The sequence below is a fragment of the Vipera ursinii genome, assembly GCF_947247035.1.
Source record: "Vipera ursinii genome assembly, chromosome: 5".
NCBI classification, from domain to species: Eukaryota; Metazoa; Chordata; class Lepidosauria; order Squamata; family Viperidae; genus Vipera; species Vipera ursinii.
Window position 1 is genome coordinate 28,052,973 of NC_139518.1, and position 27,274 is coordinate 28,080,246.

At 38.0% G+C, this 27,274-nt stretch overlaps 1 protein-coding gene across 7 annotated transcripts in view; it reads left to right on the top strand.

Moving 5' to 3' along the window:
* The first annotated feature begins 3,387 nt into the window (after positions 1–3,387).
* Positions 3,388–27,274, top strand: part of LOC310641546 (phospholipid scramblase 1-like) — a 52,130-nt gene continuing 28,243 nt past the window's right edge. For 5 of the 7 annotated variants that reach the window (XM_083364707.1, XM_083364708.1, XM_083364706.1 and 2 more), the window contains exon 1: positions 26,792–26,924. Coding sequence is in view for 1 of the 7 variants with exons in the window: in XM_083364705.1 (XP_083220831.1) it covers positions 14,444–14,474 (31 nt within the window). In the remaining 6 variants the exon portion in view is untranslated. Of the gene's footprint in view, positions 3,447–11,438; positions 11,589–14,343; positions 14,475–26,769; positions 26,925–27,274 lie in introns of those variants that run through there. The other 2 variants (XM_083364705.1, XM_083364709.1) reach the window with 2 other exon arrangements.

The window sequence follows — 27,274 nt, forward strand, 5'->3', positions numbered from 1 at the left end:
CATTACAATACACATTGAATCTGAGAATGTCCAAGACTGAATAGGTGTATATGCACAGGATTCACTTGATTAAATAACCTTCAGTTGGTAAATTTCTGGTTTCAAGAACAATTTTAGCAAAAGATGAATTGCTCCTTAATAAGGTTTTAAAGACCATCAATATAAATAATGCCTACCATGTGAGATATGGAGTATTGACGTTCTAATAATTTCTAGTAAATGAAAGTAGTCTACAAATGACTGATATATTTTTTTAAGAAAGAAGGCCATATTGTTGCTCTGTGTGCTCAAATCCAATCTAGATTATTTTATGGACTTTGCACCCTCCCTCTAAATTGTATCTGCTTTTTGACTGGGTCATGATAAAACATTTTAAGGAAAAGGTAGCTACCTAACCTAATGTTATCAGAGTTGTGTCCATTTTCTGGAGAATTCTATTATTAATCAAAGTAATGTGCATTATGCTTCTTAATAACTCATCTTCTAAATGACCTTTTTGGTAATCTAAGGGAATCTGGAAAATAATTAACCCTTTGGCAACTCTTGTTCAGATTAGGAGGAAAGCTCCAACTCAGTTGCTTAATCAAAATTTTTCTTCCTTTCATTGTCCCTTTCTCACTCTCTTTTGTTACTGTTTATCACCTTTTGATCCCACAAATTTTATTTATTATTATTTCTTTATTTTACTGGATTTATGGGCTGTTCCAATTTTGAGTGAGTCAGTGCAGACTACCTGTCAATGTTTGCAGCATTGACATAACTGTCTCATTAATCAGAACCATGACACTACCTCTACTAGCACAACTTTTGCTTCAGGATAGAAATTCCTGGAAAAGGAGAAGGAAAGTTCCATATTTTGTAAATACTGTCCTCTCTCAATGGCTGAAATCACTCAGAAAAAAATACAGATAGGGACAGATAAACCTACCTTTTTCTCATCAGTTGGTACATTTTTGGCATACTCTAAAACAGGGATGTCAAACTGCCGGCCAGTTTCATCATACCAAAGCCACGCCCACCCCATTGCTGGCAATGCAAAAAAAAAATCTCGATATGTCGCAACACGTCACATGACGTGGCAAGTTTGACACCCATGCTCTAAAAGAAAACTTGCAGTTAGATCATCTCCCACTGGAGTTGAAACAACCAATATGACTAACAAGTGTCCTTCAGGATTAAATATTGTTTATAAAACCATTAAATATTATTTGTGGTACATTCCACATACCTTCTCAATTGTTTATTATTAGATTGCCCTTATAAATTGTCAATAAGTTGAATATGAATAAATTTATTATTCATAGTTTTACTTTTAGATATTTAAAAAGCATAGGCCTATTTAATAATTTATACTGTACAGGGACCAGCACAATTAATGCTATAAAGTTTATAACAATTTATTTAAAATGGATTTTTAAATAAAATTATGAGTTCTAGTCACTGTTTGCACCAAGTACAAAACAAAGCAAGAAAATTCTGGTTACTGTGGCTTTTTTCATACTTTTAATTGTACCTGACAAGAAATGACATTTTAGCCCCACAAGACTGGGTCTTGTTGAAGCCTGGACTGCAATAGTTACATATTTGAAGATTATTCTATTCCTCTCTAAATAGGATATTGTATATTTTGCTCATGAAATGCAACATGTTGCAATATTACAGATAAGTTGCCACAAGGATTATTCTCTCCTGTCACATCATAGTAACTATAAATAATTAAGGCTTCCTTTGGAAGCTATCAAAAGTGTAATTACTTCAACCTGCAGAAGGCTATCACAAAGAATTCTCCTAAGAATTGCTTTAATTCTTGTTTCCCACCACACTTCATGGGTCATACCTGACAATCTACAGAGCAACAATAAATGCTATTTTCTGTTGAGTTACCAGTCAGTTTACACAAAGTATTACACAGTAATGATGATGTTTAGAAACTAGCAGCCTTTATCAATAAAATCATGAAAACAAGATGATTTGCTTATTTAAAAGTTGTACATACACTTTCCTTTAAAAATCTCTCTTTGGAGAAGCTTACTTCCAAAGGTGATGTGGAACCCCACTCTTCTGGCTTTCTTAAAGAGTGTTATGAACTGGTCCTGTCAATTGGCATGGGGACCAAAGGGTGTTATGTAACCCTGGGGATGGTTGGTGATGTGAGGGTGTTCTCTTCACCTTTTTAACTTTTAATGTTGTAATCCGATGTTTTAACTTTGTTTTTAACTTGGTTCTTATTTATGTTTTTCTTGTAAGTAGCTCAGAGTCACTTGAGTGAGATGGGCAGTACAGAAATGTGAGGAATAAATGAATGAATGAATGAATACAATATTCAAATATGGAAGAAATCATATTTTTCTGATTATGTAATTGAAGTTCAATTCACTGCTTAGAGAAAATACAGGTAGTCCATGACATATGGAATCTGGCCATTACCGTTGTTAAGTTGTAATGGTCATAAGGCAGGTCACCACATTTTTAAAACTGGACACACAAATATTAATAAGTAAAACAAACAAATACATAAAAGAAGTGAAAAAAATCTTCCTTTTTATAGCATCTGTGCCATAGTTGCACAGTAAATGTCAGGTCTGAAAAATGTCAGGTCTGCTTTATGGTGTATCATGACATGTAGACAATGTATGTTGTGATTTGATGTTGACTGGATAATGGACGTCTACAAAAATGAAGATATTTGTGTCTTGAATCCCTTTTTTGGCAAAGTCAAAATTGTAAGATCTGTGATTGCTAGAGCATACTCAGCACTGACAGACATGATCTGTTGTTTATAATTTCATATAGATAACATATAAAAATCATGTGAAGTCAGGATGGTACATATTTAATCTCAAGAATCTAATTTTCCCCCTTTTTCATTGAAAAATGAAATATCTTGACTTGAAGAGATGGTTGTTATAACTTAAATGCATCTCATTTTTTCTGAAATAGACTGTCTCAAAATAAATTGGTTTGTATGCTTACTGATATCTTAAGGGCAAATCTAAAATTATGTAACAAAGAATGAGAATATGACTAATGTTTGAATGAGCAAAACTCAATCCTGGAAGCTATATGCAAATATGTATCGCAATGAATTAAGAAATAAGGGCATGACAGGGGCTTCGAATAACTTTCCAAAAATAACAAATTCCCTGTCTTCAAAATGTCCAAGAGTACTGGTAGTAGAAGACAACGAGGGGCTTTTCCAGGTCACGAAGGTAACCATCCACAGGTGGACAACATACCCGGAAGTCCTATTCTTGTCTCAGCCAGAGTCCAGCCTTTTGTCCCTATAGCTTTCCCTCCCTTTCATATCTGGTTTCTTGGTCCTCGCCCTTCCTCTGCCCCTCCTTTTCCTTCATCCGTGAAAAGCAAAGGCGGTTGCAGTCGCTCATATTGTGTAGCATTTTAAGCTGTAAAGAAACGAAGCCGAAGTCAAGCCGGAATCTCCCAAGGTAGGCATCCCTTTCCCGTAAATACCTGCGGCCGAAATTATCTCATGTAAACTGGATTTTCACTTGCTCTCGAAACATGATAAGTTTCCTCTTCCTTTCTGACTTCCCTGGCACTTAGTCATTATCATATGGAAAAGAAAACGGGGAAGTAGCTTAGCTTAGCTCGCAGGACTAATTAAGCCGGTTTCTTCCTCTAAGATGCGGACTTCCAGGCGCAACCGCTTCTTCCTCTCCAGAATGAGAAAGAGTAGTAGTACGCTAGTCCTAGAACGCGTTTACTAGTGTCCTGTTTGCTGTTTATAGTTCTGTGTAGTAAATCTTTATTTTCGCTTCCGGAGGCAGGGCACTTGAAATCAGCGCACTGAAGGGGGCTCACGCAGCCACCTTTTTTTGCAGGATCCAATCGGTCACCGGGATCAGAGGTTCAGCCTTTCGAACTTTCGGACTGGTGCTGTAGCCCAGGGGTAGGCAACCTCGGCTCTTTTATGACTCATGGACTTCAACTCCCAGAATTCCTGAATCAGCTGACTCAGGAATTCTGGGAGTTGAAGTCCATGAGTCATAAAAGAGCCGAGGTTGCCTACCCCTGCTGTAGCCCATCCTTAGGGAACTTCTCCCATTCTGCTAGAGAATTCTGCTTCCCTCAATTCCTGCCGATGGGCTCCAGCACCAGCTCGAAAGCCAAACCTCTGGTCCCGGTATCCTGGCATACTTTCTCGGGACGCGTGTATTTGCCTTCATTCGTGAGCCACTTTTTTCCTCCACCCCAGGCCACGAAAACGTGGAGTTTTATTTCCAGAGATGAAGGGTAGCCTGTGTAACTCCAGAGATGGGGGTGGGGGGGGGGTGAAGGGGCAGCATCCGTCAGCCTCAGCACGTGTATCATTGGATGAGGATGATGTGTATTTGAACGCAACAGCGCGACTAGAATCTTTGGCTCTTTAACCCTAAGGCTGTGTGTGGAGGATGGAGGGTGTGTGTGTGTGTGTGTGTGTGTGTGTGTGTGCTGTTTTAAGAAGAGAAAAAGTGAACGTTGCCTGGTGAGGAACTTCATGAAGGAAAAAATAATTGGTCTGTATTTGATCTAGTGAGTCTCAGTTCCACCTTTTGCAATTATTGTCAATGGATTGGAGGAGAAGTTGCTGTTTCTTGGTGTGTGTGTGGGATGTCCTTTGATACATCTCAGGTTTCTGCAGTTCAGGTCCTTAATTAATCACAATTTCCCCCCTTGTATTTTTGTAATGGGATGTGCAGACTAATAAACTATGACCTAATGTTTTGCTTGCCTAATAAATGGCACAGAATTATTAGCTTTTGTACTGATTTTCCTTATGGTTAGAACTCTTGACTAGGATACTAAACTGATAAAACTGAGTGAAGGAGAGGCAGCTAGTGCCTCTAGATTTACAGTTCCTAGAAAACCACAAAGGACAATGCTCAACTTTCTGTAGTTGTGTTGTAAAATATTCAGAAGGTCTTTCTTCTCCCCCTCCCCCACAAAAAGTGTGGCACATGATCACCAAAAGTTTACTCAACCTTACATTAGTAGACTAGCTCTTTGTAGATTGAAAAGCTTTTCACTGTTGTTTTGTTAACTCATAACTGAAGTTGATGATTCTTTCCTGGTGTTTGGAATAGGATCTATCTGCTGGATAGCATATTCTTTTAATTTTCTCCATGCCTTTTGTATGGTTAGCTACACCTTGGTTGAACAATGTATTGAACCTGAAAGGGATTATATGATACCACAGCTACAAAACTAGCTGTTGTTGTTGTTGTTAGCTGCGAAGTCGTGTCCGACCCATCATGACCCTATGGACAACATTCCTCCAGGCCTTCCTGTCCTCTACCATCTTCTGGAATCCATTTAAGCTCACGCCTTCTGCTTCAGTGACTCCATCCAGCCACCTCATTCTCTGTCATCCCCCAGTTCTATTGCCCTCAATCTTTCCCAGCATTAGGCTCTTCTCCAGTGAGTCCTTCCTTCTCATTAGGTGGCCAAAGTGTTTAAGTTTTAGCTTCAGGATCTGGCCTTCTAAAGAGCAGTCAGGATTGATCTCCTCTAGGATTGACTGGTTTGATCGCCTTGCAGTCCAAGGGACTCGCAGGAGTCTTCTCCAGCACCATAGTTCAAAGGCCTCAATTCTTTGGCACTCAGCCTTTTTTATGGTCCAACTTTCACTGCCATACATTGCAACTGGGAAGACCATAGCCTTGACTATACACACTTTTGTTGACAGGGTGATGTCTCTGTTTTTTAGTGCGCTGTCTAGATTTGCCATGGCTTTCCTCCTGAGGAGCAGGCGTCTTTTAATTTCTTGGCTACAGTCCCCATCTGCAGTGATCTTGGAGCCCAGGAAAATAAAATCTGTCACTACCTCCATTTCTTCCCCATTTATTTGCCAGGAATTGAGAGGGCCAGATGCCATGATCTTGGTTTTCTAAGATTTTCTAATGTTAAGTTTCAAGCCAACTTTTGCACTCTCCTTCTTCACCCACAACAAGAGACTCTTTAGTTCCTCTTCACTTTCTGCCATTAGAGTAGTATCATCTGCATATCTTAGCTTGTTGATATTTCTTCCGGCAATCTTAATTCCAACTTTTGAATCATCTAGCCCTGCCTTTCTCATGATGTGCTCTGCATATAAGTTAAATAGGCAGGGCGACAGTATACAGCCTTGCCGGACTCCAATTCCCAATTTTGAACCAATCAGTGGTTCCGTGTCCAGTTCTTACTGTTGTTTCTTGGCCCACATATAGGTTTCTCAAGAGACAAATATGATGGTCTGGTACGCCCATCTCTTTAAGAACTTGCCACAGTTTGTTATGATCCACACAATCAAAGGCTTTAGCATAGTCAATGAAGCAGAAGTAGATGTTTTTCTGGAACTCTCTAGCTTTCTCCATGATCCAGCGTATGTTGGCAATTTGATCTCTAGTTCCTCTGCCTCTTCGGAATCCTGCCTGCACTTCTGGTAGTTCTTGATCCACATACTGCTGGAGTCTAGCTTGTATGATTTCAAGTATAACTTTACTAGCATGAGAAATGAGTGCAATGGTGTGATAGTTTGAACATTCTTTCGCACTGCCTTTCTTTGTAATTGGAATGTAAACCGATCTTTTCCAATCCTGTGGCCACTGTTGAGTTTTCCAAATTTGCTGGCAAATTGAATGTAGCACTTTTACTGCATCGTCTTTTAAGATTTTGAATAGCTCAGCTGGAATACTGTCACCTCCACTAGCTTTTTTTGTTGCTCAGCTTTTCTAAGGCCCACTTCACATTCTAGGATGTCTGGCTTGAGGTCAGTGACCAACTCATTTTGATTATCAGGGACATTAAGCTCATTCTTGTATAGTTCTTCTGTGTAATTTTGCCACCTCTTCTTAATCTCTTCTTCCTCTGTTAGGTCCCTGCCATTTTGGTCCTTTATCATGCCCATTTCTGCATTAAACTTTCCCTTCATCTCTCCAATTTTCTTGAAAAGATCTCTGGTCCTCCCTATTCTATTGTTTTCTTCTATTTCTTTGCACTGTTCATTTAAGAAGGCATTCTTATCTCTTCTAGCTATTCTCTGGAATTCTGCATTCAATTGGGCATATCTTTCTTTTTCTCCCTTGCCTTTCACTTCCCTCCTTTCCTCAGCTATTTGCAAAGCTTCCTCAGACAGCCATTTTGCTTTCTTGCATTTCTTTTTCTTTGGGATGTTTTTGGTTGCTAAAACCAAAACCCATTCCTGTCCATTTTAGTTCGCTGATACCTAAGATGTTGATGTTCAGTGTTGTCATCTCTTGTTTGACCACGTCCAGCTTTCCTTTATTCATGGATCTTACATTCCAGGTTCCTATGGAGAAAAAATCTTTACAGCATCGGACTTTCCTTTCACCACCAGACACATCCAGATACATCCACAGCTGAGCGTCCTTTTGGCTTTGGCCCAGTCACTTCATTCTTTCTGGCGCTACTAGTACTAGCCCTCTGTTCTTCCCCAGTAGCATATTGGACACCTTACGACCTGAGGGGCTCATCTTCCAGTGTCATATTGTTTTGCCTTTTGGTACTGTCCATAGGGTTTTCATGGCAAAGATACTGGAGTGGGTTGCCATTTTCTTCTCCAATGGATCACATTTTGTCAGAACTCTCTGCTGTGACCTTTCCATCTTGGGTGGCCCTGCACGGCATAGCTCATAGCTTCATTGAATTACGCAAGCCCCTTCACCACGACAAGGCAGTAATCCATGAACGGGACAAAACTAGCTAGCAACATTTAAGCCTTGTGTATCCTGCTGTACAAGTTCTTATGAACAAGCTGGTTTATTTCTAACTTGGCTCGGGGTGATAGTTCTAATGCTTCTGGAATCCCCCAGCTTGGGAAAGGAATCTCTGAAAACATCTAATAGCAGCTGCCTCCCACCTTTTAGAGAATGAATGCCTATCATTCTTGCCCCATGACCCATTTGGGGCCCACTGACAATTGCCCTTTAATGCTAGACTTAACTCTTATTGCCCTGATGCAATGGTTAAATAGCAAAACTGAGGAGAGGTGTTAAAAAGAAAGCTGGTGAAGAGAAATTCAGACTGAAATAGAATAGTATTGAAGGCACGGGAGTTTCTTATTCTCTCAATTTGCTCCTAAAGAAGCATGGAGGAGTCTGAAACTGAGCATGATTTGAAGAAAAGAATGGAAATTTCTAAATATATGTGACTTACAACACTTCATTTAGTGACCATTCAAAGTTACAATAGCACTGAAAATGTGACATGACCATTTTTCACACTTATGATCATTGCAGCATCCCCATAGACATGTGATTTACATACAGATGCTTGACAACTGGTTCATATTTATAATGGTTGCAGTGTTCCAGGGTCATGTAATCACCTTCTGTCAAGCAAAGTCAGTGGGGAAGCTAGATTCACTAACTAAACAACCACATTACTAACTTAACAGCTGCAGTAATTTACTTAAGAACTGTGGCAAACCCTAACCTTGGCAGAAAACAGCTGGGACTTATGCAGGCAAACTCCAAGACTCAGACATAATTGAATGGAAAAAAATAAAACTACCTCAAGGATTAAGCTTAGCTGTGAATGATAATTAAAATTAAATTTTAGTGGCTATAACATCTGATGTTTAGAAATATTTAATTCACAATAAAACCTTCAGCTCTTCTCAAATTTATATAAAGAAATTAGGAAAACAGTGCCTTCTACCTAGGCAAAAACATGCCAGTGGAAAATGATCATTCCCACAGATGCAAAAACCCAGTGACACCTTCAGTTCAGATCCCTTAGTGAAACTCTCATGATTAAATCCCCCGCTAATTTCACTTGGGAAAGATTTGCAAAATTCTAGGAAAAGTGCATGACACTTCTTCATACAAATTAATGCTGGACTATCAACTCCATCCCCTCTCACCAAGGAATGCTACTAAATATTTTTTTTTCTCAAAAATAAGGTTAGGTAAAAAGTTACCAAATTAAAAAAGGGCCACTTAAAATCCAAATTAGATACATTGGTTTGGCTTCAAAAACTTGGAGAGCAATTTACAGTAATCCAATGAGTAATGATCTGAGCATGAATTACTACTGGCAAAGCATGCTACTAAATTATGATTTTGATTCTTTCTTGGCTGTTTTTTTTGTCTCTAGTTGTAAGAATTTAGCCACTGAGGTTTGAAAATCAATATGCAAATCCAGACAATGTGTGTGGATTTCTAAAACTGGAAAATCATGATATAGCATGATCTACTATTCTGATGGATAGAAATTAGTGGAATATACACACAGGGAAAATGTAGTGCTCCTTATAATGTAGAAAAATGACAGGTTTATACTTCATGGTGTAAGAAGAAAAACTGAAGAATAGGTCTGTGCATCCTTGAAAATAATCTTGTGGAAGTAAGTTGGAAGTTACACAAACACAGAATTAAAGCAGCTGCATAGTCTTTTAAGAAGTTTTAAAAAGTGTTTGCTTTAAGGAATGGCAGAGCAATGCTGTATTTGTGTAAGTTCAGAAATATTTATTTAAAGAGAGCTCAGTACTGCTAAATAAGGTAAAAGAAATCTGAGTAATATCAGCCTTCATTACAAAATGTCTTGCCAAATAAAACACTTGATTTTGCTACTGGTTCTTGGAAGCATCTTGTATTTTATTTTTTCCAGAATGAATTGAAGACATAATCAAGAAAAATGGCGTGTGAATAAAATTTAACTACTTTTAAAATTGGAAATATTTTCTTTGTAAATCATCAATGTATCTATCCTCTTTTATAAGTAGTCTTTGACTTATGAGAACAATTGAGGGCAAAATTTCTGTTGCTAAGCAGGACAGTTCTTAAGTGAGTTTGTCTCAGTTCATGACCTTTTTTGTCAAAAGTGAATCCGTGCAGTTGTTAAGTGAATCATACAGTCATTTAATGAAGCTGGCTTCCTCCATTGATCTGCTTGTTGGAAGCCAGCTGGGAAGATTACGATAGTGATCACATGACCCTGGGACAATACATGCCAGTTGTCAAGCATCTTAATTTTAATCATGTGACCATGAGGATGCTGCCATGCTCATAGGTGTGAAAATTGGTCATAAGTCACTTTTTTCAGTGCTGATGTAATTTCCATCACTAAACAAATGGTTGTAAATCAAGGATTACCTGTACTGTCCTTATCATATGCTTCAATAGAGTCCTATAAAGTCTATGCAGTCTGCACTGCTTTGAATATCATTAAAATCAATAAAATCACCTTAGTTAAACTATGAAGTTTAACCTTTTTTATGACAGTGTCATAGTATGCAAAATCATGCAGTATCCATCATGTGCACGAATAGATTACATATAGCCATCTGCTTCATTTTTAACTAATCAATAAAGCCCAGTAAATGCAATTTCATTTACAGTTTGAAAATACAATATAATAATTTCTGAAATGGTAAGAAGACTAGAAAAACATTGTAGTACTGATCTGTATGTTAAAGTCTACTGAAATATATTGCAATACAGATTGATATGTACATAAAATAAATTCTAATATGAAGTAAAGAAGATTTCTATGCTAAGATACTAATAACTTTTTATGTGGAGTATTTCATTTAATTGTTTTCTATATAATTTATCCATCTTTATATGTAGGATGTTTTCTCAGTATCTTATCCCAGGAATGTAGTATATAGAATTGTACTTTGATTTCCATCAAGGAGTTTTGATGTTATAACCAAAAATAACTTGAGGAACACAAATTGTTTTGTCCTATCACATGTTAGTTAGCATCGAATTATCAATGTACCTTTAGAGTGCTGTTATAAGTTAAATAAAATAGCAGGTGATGTGCAATTAATTCTGCAATTAATTACTAAAACTTCAAAAAATATAAGAAGAATTTTAGCCTTGTTATGGCTTAACAAACTTCAGCAATAATAATAATAATACTGCATTGGGCTTTAATTAGAGAAAAGAGATTGTTTGTGCTACAGCTGAATGCAACATAGCAGCTGGCTAAATACCTCTGGGCAGCCCTTATGAAAAGCGAATTACTGTTGAAATTAAAAATGATAATCAAGCAAAACATATATAAGAAAAATATAGGAAAAATCTTTTTTTATAATTTGTTATAATTTAATTGGGGCACTAGAAATAGCAAAAATTTAAATACACATTTAGATTATCTTAGCTAAGTGTGTCTGGAAAATAAAACACTATATGTGATTTAAATTGTGTTGGAAAATATTACATTATACCAGAGGGTTCTATAGAGAAATATTGGTTAGATATGATTTTACAGTAGGTTTTTTTTCTTATTAGTTTATTAGCTATCAGTTTTTTTCCCCATATAGAAAATGGAAAATACATATATCTGTTAAGAATAGCTTTGCTGGAATTAAACTCACTTGCTTTATCACATAAATAACAAATAAAAAATAAGGTTATAATTACTATGGCAGTATACTGACATTAAGCATTTCATCCATCCGTTAGCTTAAATGTTTCTTGTTCTTCTAGCTAAACAACCTCCACCTACAGATTATCAAGGCACAGGTTATCCAGGCCAGGGATATGCTGTCCCAGGTTATCCAGGTGCCGAGGTCCAAGTTGAAATTCCTCAGCAGGCATCTGGATTGCTTCAATATAGATCTCCACCAACTTTGCCAGGTAAGTTACTGAAGTATCTCCAGTTTTCTTGGTTCAAAAAAAAAACTTTTCCATTAAGTGTTCTGCTGGTTTTCAGGTGTGACTTGGTGCAATAAGGACAGAGTCCTGATGTTTGCCTTGAAAAGCTATGCGCTTTTATTCAGCTGAATAAAAACAGGCCCTTTAAAGCAAGAGAGAACCACGAATGGAGAGTGAGACACATATTTATACTTTTATAACTGGCTATAACTTTTCCCCATAAGAGGAGCTGGCACCCAGTAGATAAGATAAAGAAGTACAGACATAGCCAAGCATGCCCTTTGTGGCTTTGGGTGATTCCCTGGTGCTTTCCAGGAACAGAGGTGTTCCTGAGATAACTGTGTTATCTGAACATATGTTCCTTCCAGGGAATCATCAGAATTATTCTTTCCCAAATTTGACAGGAGGGTTGGGGATTTGAGAGTGGAAATGCCAGTGGTATGCCAGTACGAAACTTCCTGCTTTCATTGTGGCTTTTCTTTTTTAATTAAAAAAACCTTCAAAATTTCACAGCTAAAAATTGGTCATATTGTTGCCTTAATAGTCAATAGTTCTTAATAGGACACAAAATCTCAGCATTAAAGCCAAATCTAGACTTTTTCTTCCAGTAGCTCAAGGTTTTTGGCATTTTAGGAAATACTAAGGCTGTAGGTTACAGTAGGAAGTTGAAAACACTTCCTGGAAGAAGGCAAAGGGAAACTGCTTACCATTATTATCAAGAAAACTAATGTAGGTATGAATAATATCATCCAGAATCAAGACTGACTAGAAGGGTAAATCTTTACCTCTCTCTTCCCCTCTTCCCCTCACCAATAACTCCATGTTAAAAGGCAGGGTTTCTGCTTCTTTCTAAGAATAAAACCCACACAGCCTCAGAGGGCTTCTGCCTTTTCTCATATTGTTGAAATTATGTTTTGTGACATTCTATCTAGTTGTTCTTTTGATAGGATCTTTTTAATGGCATTACTACATCATCTGCAACATTAGATAGACTGAAAATTGATGGCTTACTGAAGTTTACCAGTCAGAGTCCACTGTATATGGGTGGAAGTAGTAGAGTTAAACTTTGAAATTAAACATCTCAGATTAAAATAAATTACCAATTCTTCCCTCCCACCAAAATGAATAATTGTACTGCCCTTCTCACTGTGGTTTATTCAGGGATCCCCAACCTGTGGGCCATGGCTCACTATTGGGCTGTGGCCTCTTGGTCACTAGGTCACATGAAGGGATGGCCAATGCATGTGCATGTGTGCTTGAACTCTCCCCCCACACTCATGTTAGCGCCACTGCGGGTGTCCCTTAGCACTAGGACCACTGGGCCCTGAGAGTCCTGCTGGCACTAGTGCCACTTCGAGCATCCCCCCAGCATTAGCGCTGCTCCAGCTCGAGCGTCCCACTGGCATTAGCACTGCCCCACACGAAGTACCCTGCCAGCACTAGTGCCGCCCTGAGCATCCCACCAGTGCTAGAGCCACCCCAAGCCTCCCACTGGCGCTAGCCACCCCAAGTGTCCTGCTGGCCCTAGTGCCACCCTGCATGGAGCATCCCGCCGGCACTAGCACTGCTCCATACCAAGCATTCCATTGGTGTTAGTGCTGCCCCATTTTTGGCACTCCCACTCCCATGGCCCCACTTGCCCATGTACATGTGCTCGCATGTGGCCCATTTGCAAATGTGCATGCACTTGTGCACAGCCCATTAGTGCATGCGCACTCACGCATAACAGTGCCTACTTCCCTTTCCGGACCACCAAATCATAAAGGTTGGGGACCTCTGGTTTAGTGAATTTATTAATATTCCCCAACAATTCCCTTCATCAAAAATCCAGTACCGTCCCAATCAAGTCAAGCCACAAGTACACCAAGGTTAATCCACAGAGCAATGGCCTAATAGTCCACAAAGCACTTGAGAGTTGCTCAAACAAAATAACTCCACCAGAGAAACTTAAATCCACCAGGCACAACAGGGCAAGAAAAGTTCAGTCTCCAAGGCACAATTCCAAACACAGTGTCAATCCAGAGTGAAGCAGGAATTATGATAAAAAACACAGCTAGAAAACAAACACATTGTTCCCAGCAATGCCTCTTTCTGTCTGCTGTGATAAACAGCCAGCTTCCTATGCAGTCCATCAAGATGGGTGGGCCATTCCCCTCTTGAATAGTCTGGCTGACCTTCCCTGTTCCTGTCTTTTCTCTGCCTTACATGTCCTCAGATGAGGTGCAGAAGACACCTTTGCTGGCCGTCTGCCATGGCAAACTTTCCCCAGCTGTACCTCTGCCAAATCCCTTCCAGACGGTTCAGAGCTATCAATCAACTCAGTTCCTGATGTGCCAGGAATTGGCTCATCCTCCCCTGAGCTCACACCTGAGGAGATGTGGAATCGTTCAAGGGTGACATGAAAATAATGTGTAAAACCACTGATTTCCTAAAACATTCCAGAAAAGAATGTGGGGCAGACCAGGAGCAAGCAAAGTAATGTGACTAAAATCCAAAAGTTTGTTTAGTTTTATATATATATATATATATATATTTATAACCTCCAATCATATATTTACATAATGCCATACTATATAACATAGAAGGTTATGTTTCTTATTTGATAGACCAATGCAGATATTTTAACTGAAATTTTAACACAAACCTTTTGAAATTCTTGTTAATGTTTGGTTATTCTTTGCATTTTGGAAAAGAATTTGCTAAACAATGTACTCATTGTTCTTTTGAAACTTGGCAGTTCAACCTAATACACTGTCTTATGGAGCTCTCCAAGTTGCCAGTGTGCCTGCTACAGCTGTACCTGTGATTTGGATGCCAGCCCCACCAGTTCCTCCCAAATGCCCACCAGGATGAGAATATTTAAGCCAGGTATTTTTCCCCATGCACCTTTTACATGATCAGTATAGAAAATTATAAGATTCTAATTCTTTCCCCTATTTAATAGCCCCTAATTATATTGGACTATGCTTTCTCTAGTCCCTGGCCAGCATAGCTGGAGAGTCTTATCTGGAAAAATCTCTTTTAGCTATCCAAGATCCTATTGATCCTAATCCTAGCTTTTCAGTCATTGCTATATATAAAGAATTAATTGACATTTCAGTTTAAAAGATTTTTTTTACAAGGTTCATGACTAGTCTGAGACATTTATTATCATCAGTTTTTATTATAGTCATTAACCAGGACAAAATTTGAAATTTTCAACAAGCCCACATAATGAAGTATTTATTTCTCTTGGATTCTTATAGTCTTACTGAATCATCGGCCCTATGAAACCAAGTTTTGGTGGAGCGTGCTATATCTTGAGCATCATGGATCATTATTCAACATTATGGTTTCTGTTACTTAATGAAAACCAAAGCAGAAACATTCCAGTATTTTGCAAACTGGCTGAAGTTTGCTGAAAGGAAAGTGAAATGTAAAGTTCTTTGCCTTATAATGGATAATGGTACTGAGTTATCAATAAGCGTTTTGTAGCTCTGTTACAGAAGGCTGGCATTGAACATAAGCGTTCAGCCCCTTACAGACCACAACACAACACGTTTATTGAGGGATGAGGGCAAACGCTGCAGGCTATGGCTAGAACAATGTTGTCTGATTCTGGGTTACCCGAAAAACTTTGGGGAGAGGTGACAATGTGTGCTAACCACATCTTAAACATTGTGGTTAATTCCATAACTGGTGAATTACCATATACATGCTGGCATGGTAGGAAACCTGATTTGGGTTACTTACACACATTTGGAGTCCCAGCATGGGTTCATACTCCATCGCCACTGAGGCGAAAGGGACAACATAGAGCAAAGAAAATGTTTTTTGTTGGCTATGAGTCCAACCATAGGTCATTTAGGTTTTGGGAGCTAGGTACCACTAGCATGTACTGTAGTGCTAGTGCTAGGTTTCTAGAACACCTTGGTTGGAGCAAACTGGAGCAGGAAAGTGTTGGTGATCCTATCGTTTTTAGTGATAACCCTGATACTGAAAACAGAAGTGAGGATAAACCTTCTGTAATGGTAAAAGAGGAGGACTCGATAGGGGAGGTAGAGAAGGTAGAAGAGGAGAGTCCAACACCAAGTCCTGTACTGCCTAGACGCTCGACTCATGATAGACGTCCACCTGATAGATACGAGGCTAGTATTGTGTGTCAGGTGAATATAGAGCCTTCTAACTTTGATGAGATTAAACTGTATCCTGCAAAGGATCAGAGTGCATGGAAGGTAGCAATGGATAAAGAGTTGAAATCCTTGCAGGATCTACAGTAGATGTATATGAAAACGTTAGACTTCCACCAGGAGAGTGTGCAATTGGTTGCAAATGGATCTACAAACTGAAGAGGGGTATAGATGGGACTGTCAACGCAGTGACAGGGACTGTTACCCATAAGGCACGTTTAGTTGCTCAAGGATTTGCTCAGTCAGACAAGGACTATGATGAAGTGTTTGCACCTAGTCTGAGACCTACTACGTTGAGAGCAGCATTAGTTTGGGCAGCTAAGAATCGGTACAAAATAAACCATGTAGATGTAGAAACAGCATATCTGCATGCGCCTTTACAACACACTATATAACAAAACCACTAGGTGTAAAAACAGACCGGAAAACTGATTGTGGGAAATAAAGAAGAGTATTTATGGCTTGAAACAATCAGGATATGAATGGAACAAGTGTATTGTAAACGAATTAGCTGCAATGGGCTTTGTTGCCAGCATCGCAGATCCATGTTTGTTTAAGAAGGAAGATAATGGTGAAATTTCTTTGTTGTTGCTGTTTACTGATGACATAGCAATTACTACTAAGACTGAATAGGATGCAACTAACATCATTTCTCAACTGCAAAAGAAGTTCAGGATTAGAAATCTAGGTGAAATCAATCACTATTTGGGTCTAGATATTGTGAAGACCGATAAAGGTTACAAGATATCACAAGCTGGAAAGATAAGCCAACTGCTGAAGCGATGCAACATGGAACTCTGTAAACCTGCATAGACTCCAATGGCACAGGATTTTTTAAAATGCTAATATAAAAAAATCCTGCATTTGACAAAACAGTGTATCAGTCTTTGATTGGTAGTCTTTCATATCTAGGTAATTGGTCCAGGCCAGATATTTCGTATATTGTTAACCAATTAGCTATATATAATGCCGAACCTACTGTTAGGCACTGGCAGGCAGCGAAGCAGGTATTAAGATATCTAAAACAAACAATACATTACTCGTTATATTTAGAACCTAATTGTGATCTGGTTTTAACTGCTTATGCGGATGCAAGTTTTGTTACTGATGTAACTACTCGGAAATCTACATCAGGTTTGGTGATAATGTTAGGTAATTCGCTAATAGGATGGAAATTCATTAGGCAGAAACATATCAGTCTGTCCACAATGGAAGCTGAATTTTCCTGTTTGTCTCTTTTGTGTACCAAACTACTATGTTATAAATAAGTATTAATGGATATGGGACTAACTATAGAAAATCCATTTCTCATTTATGAAGATAATCAATCTGCAATTAAGATGGCAACGAATGCAGCCATCAGAACATGGTCTAAGCATACTGACCTATGATACTTAAATGTCAGACAGTGTATAAAAGATAAACTAATACAGTTGGAATACTGTGCAACCAACAATAACATTGCAGATCATTTTACTAAAGCTCAGGGTGCAGTTAAGCACAAAGCTTGTTGTGAAAATTATGGCCTAAGGTTGTAAAAAAGTAATATATTGTCCTACCCAAAGGGGAGAATGTTAGGTATATGTCTGTGGCCAAACTGGTTGAGTTAGCAATATATATAAATGACAATTGTATCATTGTTATAGTACTGTAATGTATCACTTTAACTGTGTAATCCATTGCATCATACCTTCTAATGATTGGCCAGCGCTGTTTTCTACGGCCATAAGAGGGAGCTAGAGACATAGCTTCTCTCTCTCCGTTACGTTCACTCTCACTTGCTGTTACTTGCTGTTTATCATGGTTTGTGGGTTTGCTACTGTTTTGCTAAACCTGTAGAACTGTGTTTTGACTTACGGACTGGTAAGAAGACTCTGTATCGGATAATCCTTGGACTGTTGTTATCTGCTATCTTTTCATTACTCGTGTATGACCTGGACTGTTTTTTTCCTGGACTGTGCTATTGTCTTATCCCACAAGTAAAACTTTTGTACACACCTCAGTATATCTGTGTGGTTGCTGTGTAAACTTAACTACTCTCAGTATCCTCTTTTTTGTGCAAGCTCTCTTTCGCTCAAGAGTTGCTCTGCTCATCCTTGTCAGTATTAATAATTCTATTAATAATCAATTATAATTTATATTTATTTATATTAATAACTTATTATTGATTCCAGTCAATGTTTTACATTTTTTTAAAAAATTCCATTTATATCCCGCCCTTCTCCGAAGACTCAGGGCAGCTTACAAGCTTAGCAGTAGCCTTCATTCTATGTATATGCCTGCTTATTAGGGCTTTCATAAACCCCCCAAGCAGCATTATTACAAAGTCAGCTTAATTGCCCCCAACAATCTGGGTCCTCATTTTACATTTTAATGACAATGTATTCTATACAGAAAAAATAGAAAGGTATCTTTTCATATATGCTATGATAAAACAGTGACTGTTGAAAATAAAATAATTACACTCATTTCATTTTAATATTGTATTTTTTTAACCATTGTAACAGATGGATCAGGTGATAGTTGACCAGCAGCTTGAGCTCATGGAAAGTATGTATTTTTTTAGCTTTCAAGAAATATTACTGGGTGTTTGGAGATTTTTAAATCTTGCATTTCCACTTTATAAATTTTAGATGCTGTGTAATTTAAAATACTAAATATGTGTTTAGTACTGACAAATTTACAGCAAGAAAATTCCACAATACTTTATTCATTTTCCGCCCTATACATGAGCTATAAGATTTGTTGTTTACATCTGATATTAAGGTACCATACATACTTCTTACACATAATTTTTCCTACTGGAACATGATTAATGTGAATTACATGCAACCCACTGCTTCACCAGTATTCATGATGGGTTTTATTGTAAAGGTTAAAAAAGTAATAAACTACATTTTCACAACTCTTAAAAAATGAAATTTGTAGCTTGTAAAAAGTAGCTGTATGATTAAAATTTAAAAGTCATCAGAATTAAATTTCAAGTCCAGTTCTGTTCAACCATTACAAAAAGCCCTTTGGGAGAGAGTCAAGTAGCCATGTATAAAGCTGCATTCAGTTAAATAGATAAATTTGGTTCAAATGTAAGCGTATTCTAGAGTGACAACATCATCACCAAAATGATGGTATTGTACTTCAACAATATCTGGAAATTCAGCTTCCTGTTATAAAGGAAACAAAGCTTCCAGGTATTGTTAAACTAGAACCCCACAACTTTGATGTTGGCTTAAAACCAACCTCTTATGCAGACATAAGAGAATACAGAACATTATTTAGATTTTTTAGATTTAGATTATTTACAAAGAAAAGGTCTGCAGAAGGTGCTCCAGATATATAATTTAATCAAGAGTAATCATGAGTTGACTTACCTCTTATATTATTTCCGTCGGTTGTTGAGGAACTCTAAAGCAGGGGTCCCCAACCCATGGTCCGTGGACTGGTACTGGGCTGCGGCATGCCAGAAACTGGTCCATGCCAAACAAGCAAATCCACATCTGCAGGATGCAGGCAGGACACAAAACCACTCCCCCTTCATGCGCAGAAAAACCTCTCTCCACGGAACCAGTCCCTCATGTCCAAAATGTTGGGGACCTCTGCTTTAAAGGGAAAGAAATGAAAATAATATTTTCTTCACAGAAATCTCTGATTTATCTGACTGTCTTTTATGAACAAAAATAGCTCCCCTTTTTGATATCTAGACTGAAAATGACAGCCGCTAGTTTATTTTGTGGTAAATGAAAGTTTTGAGAGCGGCTGGCATTTTCAGTCTAGATATTGTTTTCACTGTTCAAGATGTATTTATCACCCAATTTTATCTTCACCTTTTTTCTTCCTAGGACACAAGTATGGACTGCTATCACATAGCATTTTTATTTTGTGTTCTGAAAGGTCTTCTTGTAATGAAAGTTGATACTAGGAGCTGAAGAATGTCAACTTCCTATTTTGTTGTTGTTGTTGTTGTTAGCTGCAAAGTCGTGTCCGACCCATCGTGACCCCATGGACAATGTTCCTCCAGGCCTTCCTGTCCTCTACCATCTTCTGGAGTCCATTTAAGCTCACGCCTATTGCTTCAGTGACTCCATCCAGCCACCTCATTCTCTGTCGTCTCCTTCTATTGCCCTCAATCTTTCCCAGCATTAGGCTCTTCTCCAGTGAGTCCTTCCTTGTCATTAGGTGGCCAAAGTATTTGAGTTTCAACTTCAGGATCTGGCCTTCTAAAGAGCAGTCAGGGTTGATCTCCTCTAGGACTGACCAGTTTGATCGCCTTGCAGTCCAAGGGACTCGCAGGAGTTTTTTCCAGCATCATAGTTCAAATGCGTCAATTCTTTGCGCTCAGCCTTTCTTATGGTCCAACTTTCACTGCCATGCATTGCAATTGACTATACACACTTTTGTTGACAGGGTGATGTCTGTGCTTTTTAGTATGCTGTCTAGATTTCCCATTGCTTTCCTCCCCAGGAACAAGCATCTTTCAATTTCTTGGCTACAGTCCCCATCTGCACTGATCTTGGAGGCCAGGAAAATAAAATCTGTCACTACCTCCATTTCTTCCCCATCTATTTGCCAGGAATTGAGAGGGCCGGATGCCATGATCTTGGTTTTCTTAATGTTAAGTTTCAACCCAACTTTTGCACTTTCCTTCTTCACTCGCAACAAGAGGCTTTTTAGTTCTTCTTCACTTTCTGCTATTAGAGTGGTATCATCTGCATATCTTAGGTTTTTATTTATCTTTTGCATGTTGTATAAATGTTATTTATCTCTATGATCCTGTTGCTAGTTGATTTGTCTGAGTGCCAAGCTTCCAGGAATTCCCCAGCATTTTTTGGATTTAGGTTGATTTAGGATGCTTACAATTTCCCAATTGAAACTAGGTTAAGTCTGTTCATTTGTTGTGAAATTAATGATTTTTCATTAGTCTTCTGACTACTAGGTGTGTTCATGGATGTGATCTGATAGTCTTCGTCCTGTTTGTCATACCTTGTGGTTGTTACACTCTTTACGCTGTATGTTATAGATGACTTCTGTTTTTTCTTCTTGGGCTACTGCATGCATACATTAACACCAAAATGAATTTTTTCAAGTTTGGACGCATTCCATAAGATAGGCCATTTGAAGTATCTTGGTTCAAAACTGTTGCCTATGTGCACTGTTATGCAAGTTTTAGTAATATGTGGATGAATTTGACACAGTTGTTTAACTTATCAGTGTTTGGGTTTTTTTCAGTGATAAGTGGCTATGAAACTTGTAATAAGTATGAAATAAAAAATGCCACAGGGCAGTGGGTATACTTTGCAGCTGAAGAAAATGATGACTATAATCTGCACCGTTATGGGCCTTTCAGATAATTTACCATAAAACTTTTTGATAATACAAATCAACCAGTCATTCAATTGTCAAGGGAGTTCCATTGTGTCTGTTGCTGCTGTCCTTGTATTTGCTGCCTACAAAAGGTAAACTCAACTCCCCCCTGTCCATTTTAATGTACAATAGCTTTCCCCAAGTCATCGTCTCCTTCTAGAACGTCACTATAAGGGCTACTATGGTATAGCTGTTAAATGCTGGATTGATTAAGGAGACTCAGGTTCATATTGTTTTTGACAGGTACCAAATATAAGCTACAAAATCCTTATGACCATTAGGGGAAAGCAAAGAGATTGAGAAAATGCAAACTCTTTGCTGTCATATAGTGGTCATTCAGATTTTTACAACTCAAATATGCTAGTGTACATATGGATATTCATTTAGTGATTTTGAGCAAGTCAATCTCCTGTTGCTCCTGATTTAATACTAACACAAAAAGAAAGCAAAAAGCAGGGCATAAAATCCAAAAACAACATATTAAAAATCTTCTGTTCCCCATCAGCAGTTAACTCCCTTTTGATTACTTATTGCCTTGATTTTCCATGTGTTTTCAACTCTAACTGTAAAAGATCCTGTTAACAAATCTCAGGGCGAGACAAAATGCTGTTCTTAATTCTAATTAATGTTTTTTTCCCCTTAAGGCTTGAGGTTCAAGCACCACTAGGCACAGTCATTGGATATGTTAAGCAGAAGTACCACATCTGCCTGCCCAGATTTGTTATCCAGAATGAGGCCAGAGAAACCATTTTGAAATTGCACTGACCTTGTTTATCATGCGATAGTAATAGGGATTTTCATTTTGAGGTAAAATGACACTCTAAACTCAGTCTTCATCTATCCTTCAGTATTGGAATATATTAAGTATTGATAAGCTTATTATTTTTCCAGTTCATAAGAGCAGAAGTAGGATTGCTGCCTACAGTTCTGTCTGTTGTATCCCTTTTTCTTCTTTGCAACCAAGGAACTTTATATGCCCAATGTGAAGTCTTGGAGAAAAACATGATAATAATTTGGAAGACATATTGGGGGATTGTACTCATAGCTTTATTGTTATGGTTTATTAAGCTGATGTGTATTTTCCATTTTTGACCAGGATGCTCTTAAAAGTATTTTTTAGAATGATGTCATAACTATTACAAAAGTATCTCACATTCCAGTACTGATCCAAAGAGACGAAAATAATAATATGTATTGTAAGTGGAAATATTGTATTTAAGTCAGTGAGTGAGTTAAGTCAATCAGAGCAGCTGTACATACTTTTCTGATAAGGCAAAATTTGCAATTCTTATTTATGACAAATGATGCTGATCTGTAGGCAAAATAGGAAGGAACACCAAAATGGCTTCACCTAACATCTTTGCACCAAAGCATATTGTCATGAACCTGGCTGATAGTTTTACTTGCATCCTTCTGGTAAAATTAATTTTCATTTATTTGTCATGTCTGTGGGAAAGATGAGCTTCTTTGTTTGTTTGTTTGCTTTATCTTTTATTTTTATTTATTTATTTGTTCAATTTCCATAGCCACCCTGGGCAGCTTACAATTCAAAAAATATATTAGTTTTTAAACTTATTAAAATATAAAACAGTAAAATATTTAAAAAACAGTATATTAAAATACATTACAGTTAAACATATTAAAAGCATCTTAAAACAATGGAAAGAATTAAAATATACTAAATATATAGCTTTGATATTTTTTTTGAGGGGGAAGGAATGGAGTTTCATTTGTTGTTGAAGTGAAACTTTTTGGTATCCTTTTCTCAGAACATCAATTTACTTTTTAAAAAATCAATTAACTGCTAAACATGTGAATTAAAATTTATTTTTTATTTTTTATTTTAATTCCATTTATATCCTGCCCTTCTCCGAAGACTCAGGGCGGCTTACAAGCTTAGCAGTAGCCTTCATCCTATGTATATGCCTGCTTATTAGGGCTTTCACACACACCCCAAGCGGCATTATTACAAAGTCAGCTTAATTGCCCCCAACAATCTGGGTCCTCATTTTACCTACCTCGGAAGGATGGAAGGCTGAGTCAACCTTGAGCCTGCTGGGTTGCGAACCTGCACTAATTACAGGCAGCTGGTGTTACATAGCCAAAAGGACGATTAAGGTGGAATAATGTAAGATATATTTTTAGAAATTTCTTCGTTCTTTTAAGAAAGAGGAAAGGAACAAAAGAATTTCTCGGGATGATAATTTAGGAAACAAAACAGCTTCTGCATAAACACTGTGAAGCAACAAGAACACAGAATAGAAATGACCTTACCAAAAAAAAAAGAGAAACAAATAGTAAAACCTTTTTCATTAATGTTATTTAGAGAAGAATATTTATTGTTCTGGAACTGAATATGAATCTCCATACAGTTGCCAGGAGAAGCAACAACATACAACAAGATCCTGTGGATAATATAATATTAATTAAAAGCAGAATCTGAATCCTATATACTTCCATAGTTTTCTTTGCAAATAATCCCAATTCAGGAAAAACGAAGAAAAAAAAACACTTCCGTTTTCCAGGAGTAGCATATAATTAAATTTTCCTCATTTTCATAGTGGTTTTGACTATAGAATCCAGCCCACAAGATATCTAAAATATAGAAATATGTGTTTCTCTTACTTTTTCCTCACAGATTCTCTTTTCTTTTTATGGTGTTGCACAGTTGGTGGAGCTGTTTATTTATTTATACAGAAATGCAATTGATAAGGTGCTAGCCTGCCAATCGCTTTGGGTGGCTCGCGGTTACGGGTAGCCCTTGACTTACAAGAGTTCATTTAGTGACATTTTATTCCCTTGCTTTGAACACCGGAAGACCCATGTTTCTGTAGGCATCACATTCCGGTGTTGTACTTGGTGGAGCAGCGGGCTAATGCCTCCTTAAGTAACACCAGCTGCCTGCAATCAGTGCAGGTTCGCATCCCACCAGGCTCAAGGTTGACTCAGCCTTCCATCCTTCCGAGGTAGGTAAAATGAGGACCCAGATTGTTGGGGGCAATTAAGCTGACTTTGTAATAATGCCGCTTGGGGGGGGCGAAAGCCCTAATAAGCAGGCATATACATAGAATTGAAGGCTACTGCTAAGCTTGTAAGCCGCCCTGAGTCTTCGGAGAAGGGCGGGATATAAATGGAATTAAAATAAAATAAATAAATAAATAAATAAACATTATTACCTTACTGATAAAATGAGGGTCATTTTAGCAGTGGTGCCGTGTTTTTAAATAGAAATTTTTTATTGAATTTTTTTTATTAAATGTACATTTAAAAACACGAGTGGACATGATTCAATTTCCCTGGCTACAACACTGCTATTAGTATTACTTTACGTAACAAAAAGAAAAACAGAAAAGTAAAATACATTCTATGACGGAACAGAATATGACAAAAGGTTAAGAGATTTTTGATGTGAATTGAATTCTCCAGAATTGTCTTCCCATCTACTCCTGTGATATTCAGTTTTCGGAATGGTAATTATCTGAGTCGAAACAAAAAGAGATTTCTTTTGCTACATACTAGGGGCAAATTAATTTTGAAAAATAGTGTGAATAGGTGTTTGGTAAACAGGTATTGCTTAAAATTCAAGGTGGGTGGTGGGACAGGTTACTTTCATTTTATTCTGTTGTCTGAAGCAGCTAATTGCCGCAATGCCAGATCTAGACTTGATGAGGCCCTAAGCTTCATAAGTTTAGAGACACCCCCCCTATTAAAAAGTTACACCAGATGGTCTGTACAAAATAGGAACTTGGGTTGCCACAAAAAAACCTGAAAACATATGTATTTAATAGCAAATTATTTGAGGTGAAAAATAGAAATAATTTTCAAATGAATGCTTTTATTGATTATGTATTTATAATTTAGATGGTTCTTTTTTCTCTTGACTTATGATCACAATTAAGACCAAAATTTCTGTTGCTAAATGAGACATTTTCTAAGTGATTTTGCCCCATTTTAGACCTTTCTTGCCATAGTTGTTAATTGAATCATTCCAGCTGTTAAATTAGTAACATGGTTGTTAAATAAATCTAGTTTCTCCATTAATATTGCTTGTCAGAAGGTTGCAGGTGATCATATGACCCAGGGATGCTGCCATGGTCATAAATATGAGTCAGTTGCCAGGTATCTGAATTTTGATCATATGATCATGAGAATGCTGCAAAGATCATAAGTATGAAAAACAGTCATAAGTTACTTTTTTCAGTGTCATTGTAATGAAAGTCACTAAATGACTTGTTACAATGTCAAAGGAGGACTACCTGTACTTTGCAGCACACCTAGAAAGCCACATGGAATTGTAAAAGCAAGAAAACAAAGGGAAATTTTGTGAGTTTCTGTGCATTGTGAGGCCCTAAGCTGTGGTTTGCTTATGTCTAATTCTGGCACTGTTGTTGGTATTCCTCTTTTTCTCCGTGAATTTATTTCTAACCTCTGATTAGTTTAATAGGAAAAATAAGTTTAAATAAATACAATTGTACTTTGACAATTCAGGAAACTAAAACTACAGTCTTTTAAACTTTATGTTCCTCTAGAATAGGTGGTTATATTTCAATAGCATGCTTCTGTGTTTATAATCTTAAATTCATTTTAAAAGTAGACTGTTTTGCATCCAGATTTAAATTTGGAATATTAATATTCAGGAATAAAATTATCTATCTTGACCCATCCAGTTTGTATTGTCCAGATCTTCTGAGATAACAAACCCAGATGTGCCAGGAAAAGTAAAAAAGAAAACATCTACAAATGTCTTTCTGACAGCTGAAAAAAGCCATCTATCTATTTCTAAACATTCTACTCTACGTTATCATTCTCTGACACTGTTACAACTTCAGTAATGATGTTTCTATTTCATAGCTAATAAACAAGCATAAAAATTAGCTGCCCGACACTTTCAACAACCACTGATCATTTTAATTGTTTCATTAGATTACTTTGCTCTTTCTACATTAAACAATTCGGTGCTGCCAAGAAAAGTTCTTATTCCATTTCCCCATTTCCTGTCACAACAACCATGACGCGAATTAGACTGGCGCCATGCCCATGGCTTATTAGGAGCGTCAGTCAATACCTTTTTGAGTACCCAACAAGTTTCCCAGGCACACCTGACGTCTTAAGTCAAAATAAATTGAATAAACTAAACAAATTCATTTATAATGGAAGGGAAAAAATGGGAAGAGCTTGTGCTACCAGAATGCACCTGCCTCGGACTGAATTTCAGGCAATTCTTCATTTCTTATTCCAAGATTCACCATCGACCAAAAAAACCGAAACACTTGGGGTGGTGGAGCAAGCAGGATGGAGGAAACGCACAATGCATGCTTTGTTATTACTTAATCCGTGGCAAAGACCTATGGACCAAGCCTACGGATTTCGGTTGTTGATCTCACAGCGATGAACACAACGCGCTCGGTCCTGTGACGTAGGCATGAGACTTAAGTCATTTCCAAACCACCGCAGCCCGCAACTCTCTCTGCCTTATCTCTCCGTCATTTGAATGCTGGCAATTAAGCAGCGAGTTCCTCAGATGTGCCATTAACTACCACAGTCTCAGGCGTATGCGACTCCCATATCTAGCTCCATTTGCTCTTTGCCGCCTTCCCCGCCCTATCCTGTTCCCTAGCAGGGCCCCCGGAGCAGGGCGGGAAGAGGCAGAGACAGTCGCAAAGCTCCCGTTTTTCTCACAAGCAAAACACACATACCGATCAGCGAACGGTAACGGGGCTGGAAGTACCTTTTTGCAAAGGCGATTCCGACGCGTTTACTCTAGACTAACTCCCTGGCAAGGACGTAAAATGTAAGTTTTCCTTTCCTCTCGAAACTCAGGGATAGAGGGGTTTGCCAGGCGCAGGGTTTGCTCCACTATTTGCTTTGATTGGCAACACTCTTGCAAAAAATAGTAAACAGGAAACGGCCACGGATTCGTTGCGGTCTTCCAAGCTATAAACGGAGTTCTTCAGGTCTATTAAGCGGGACGAGGGACGATTTGACTCCGCTCCCTCCTTGCGAGGGAGTTGTCCTATTCTTGAATTTCCACCCCTGGAAAAGTTGATCTTGTCACCTGCCGATTTCTTTTCCTCCACCCAGTTTGTCCAGCACCGCCCTGTTTCTTTTTCAAAAACCAGAGGGAAGCCCTGAAGCCAGAAT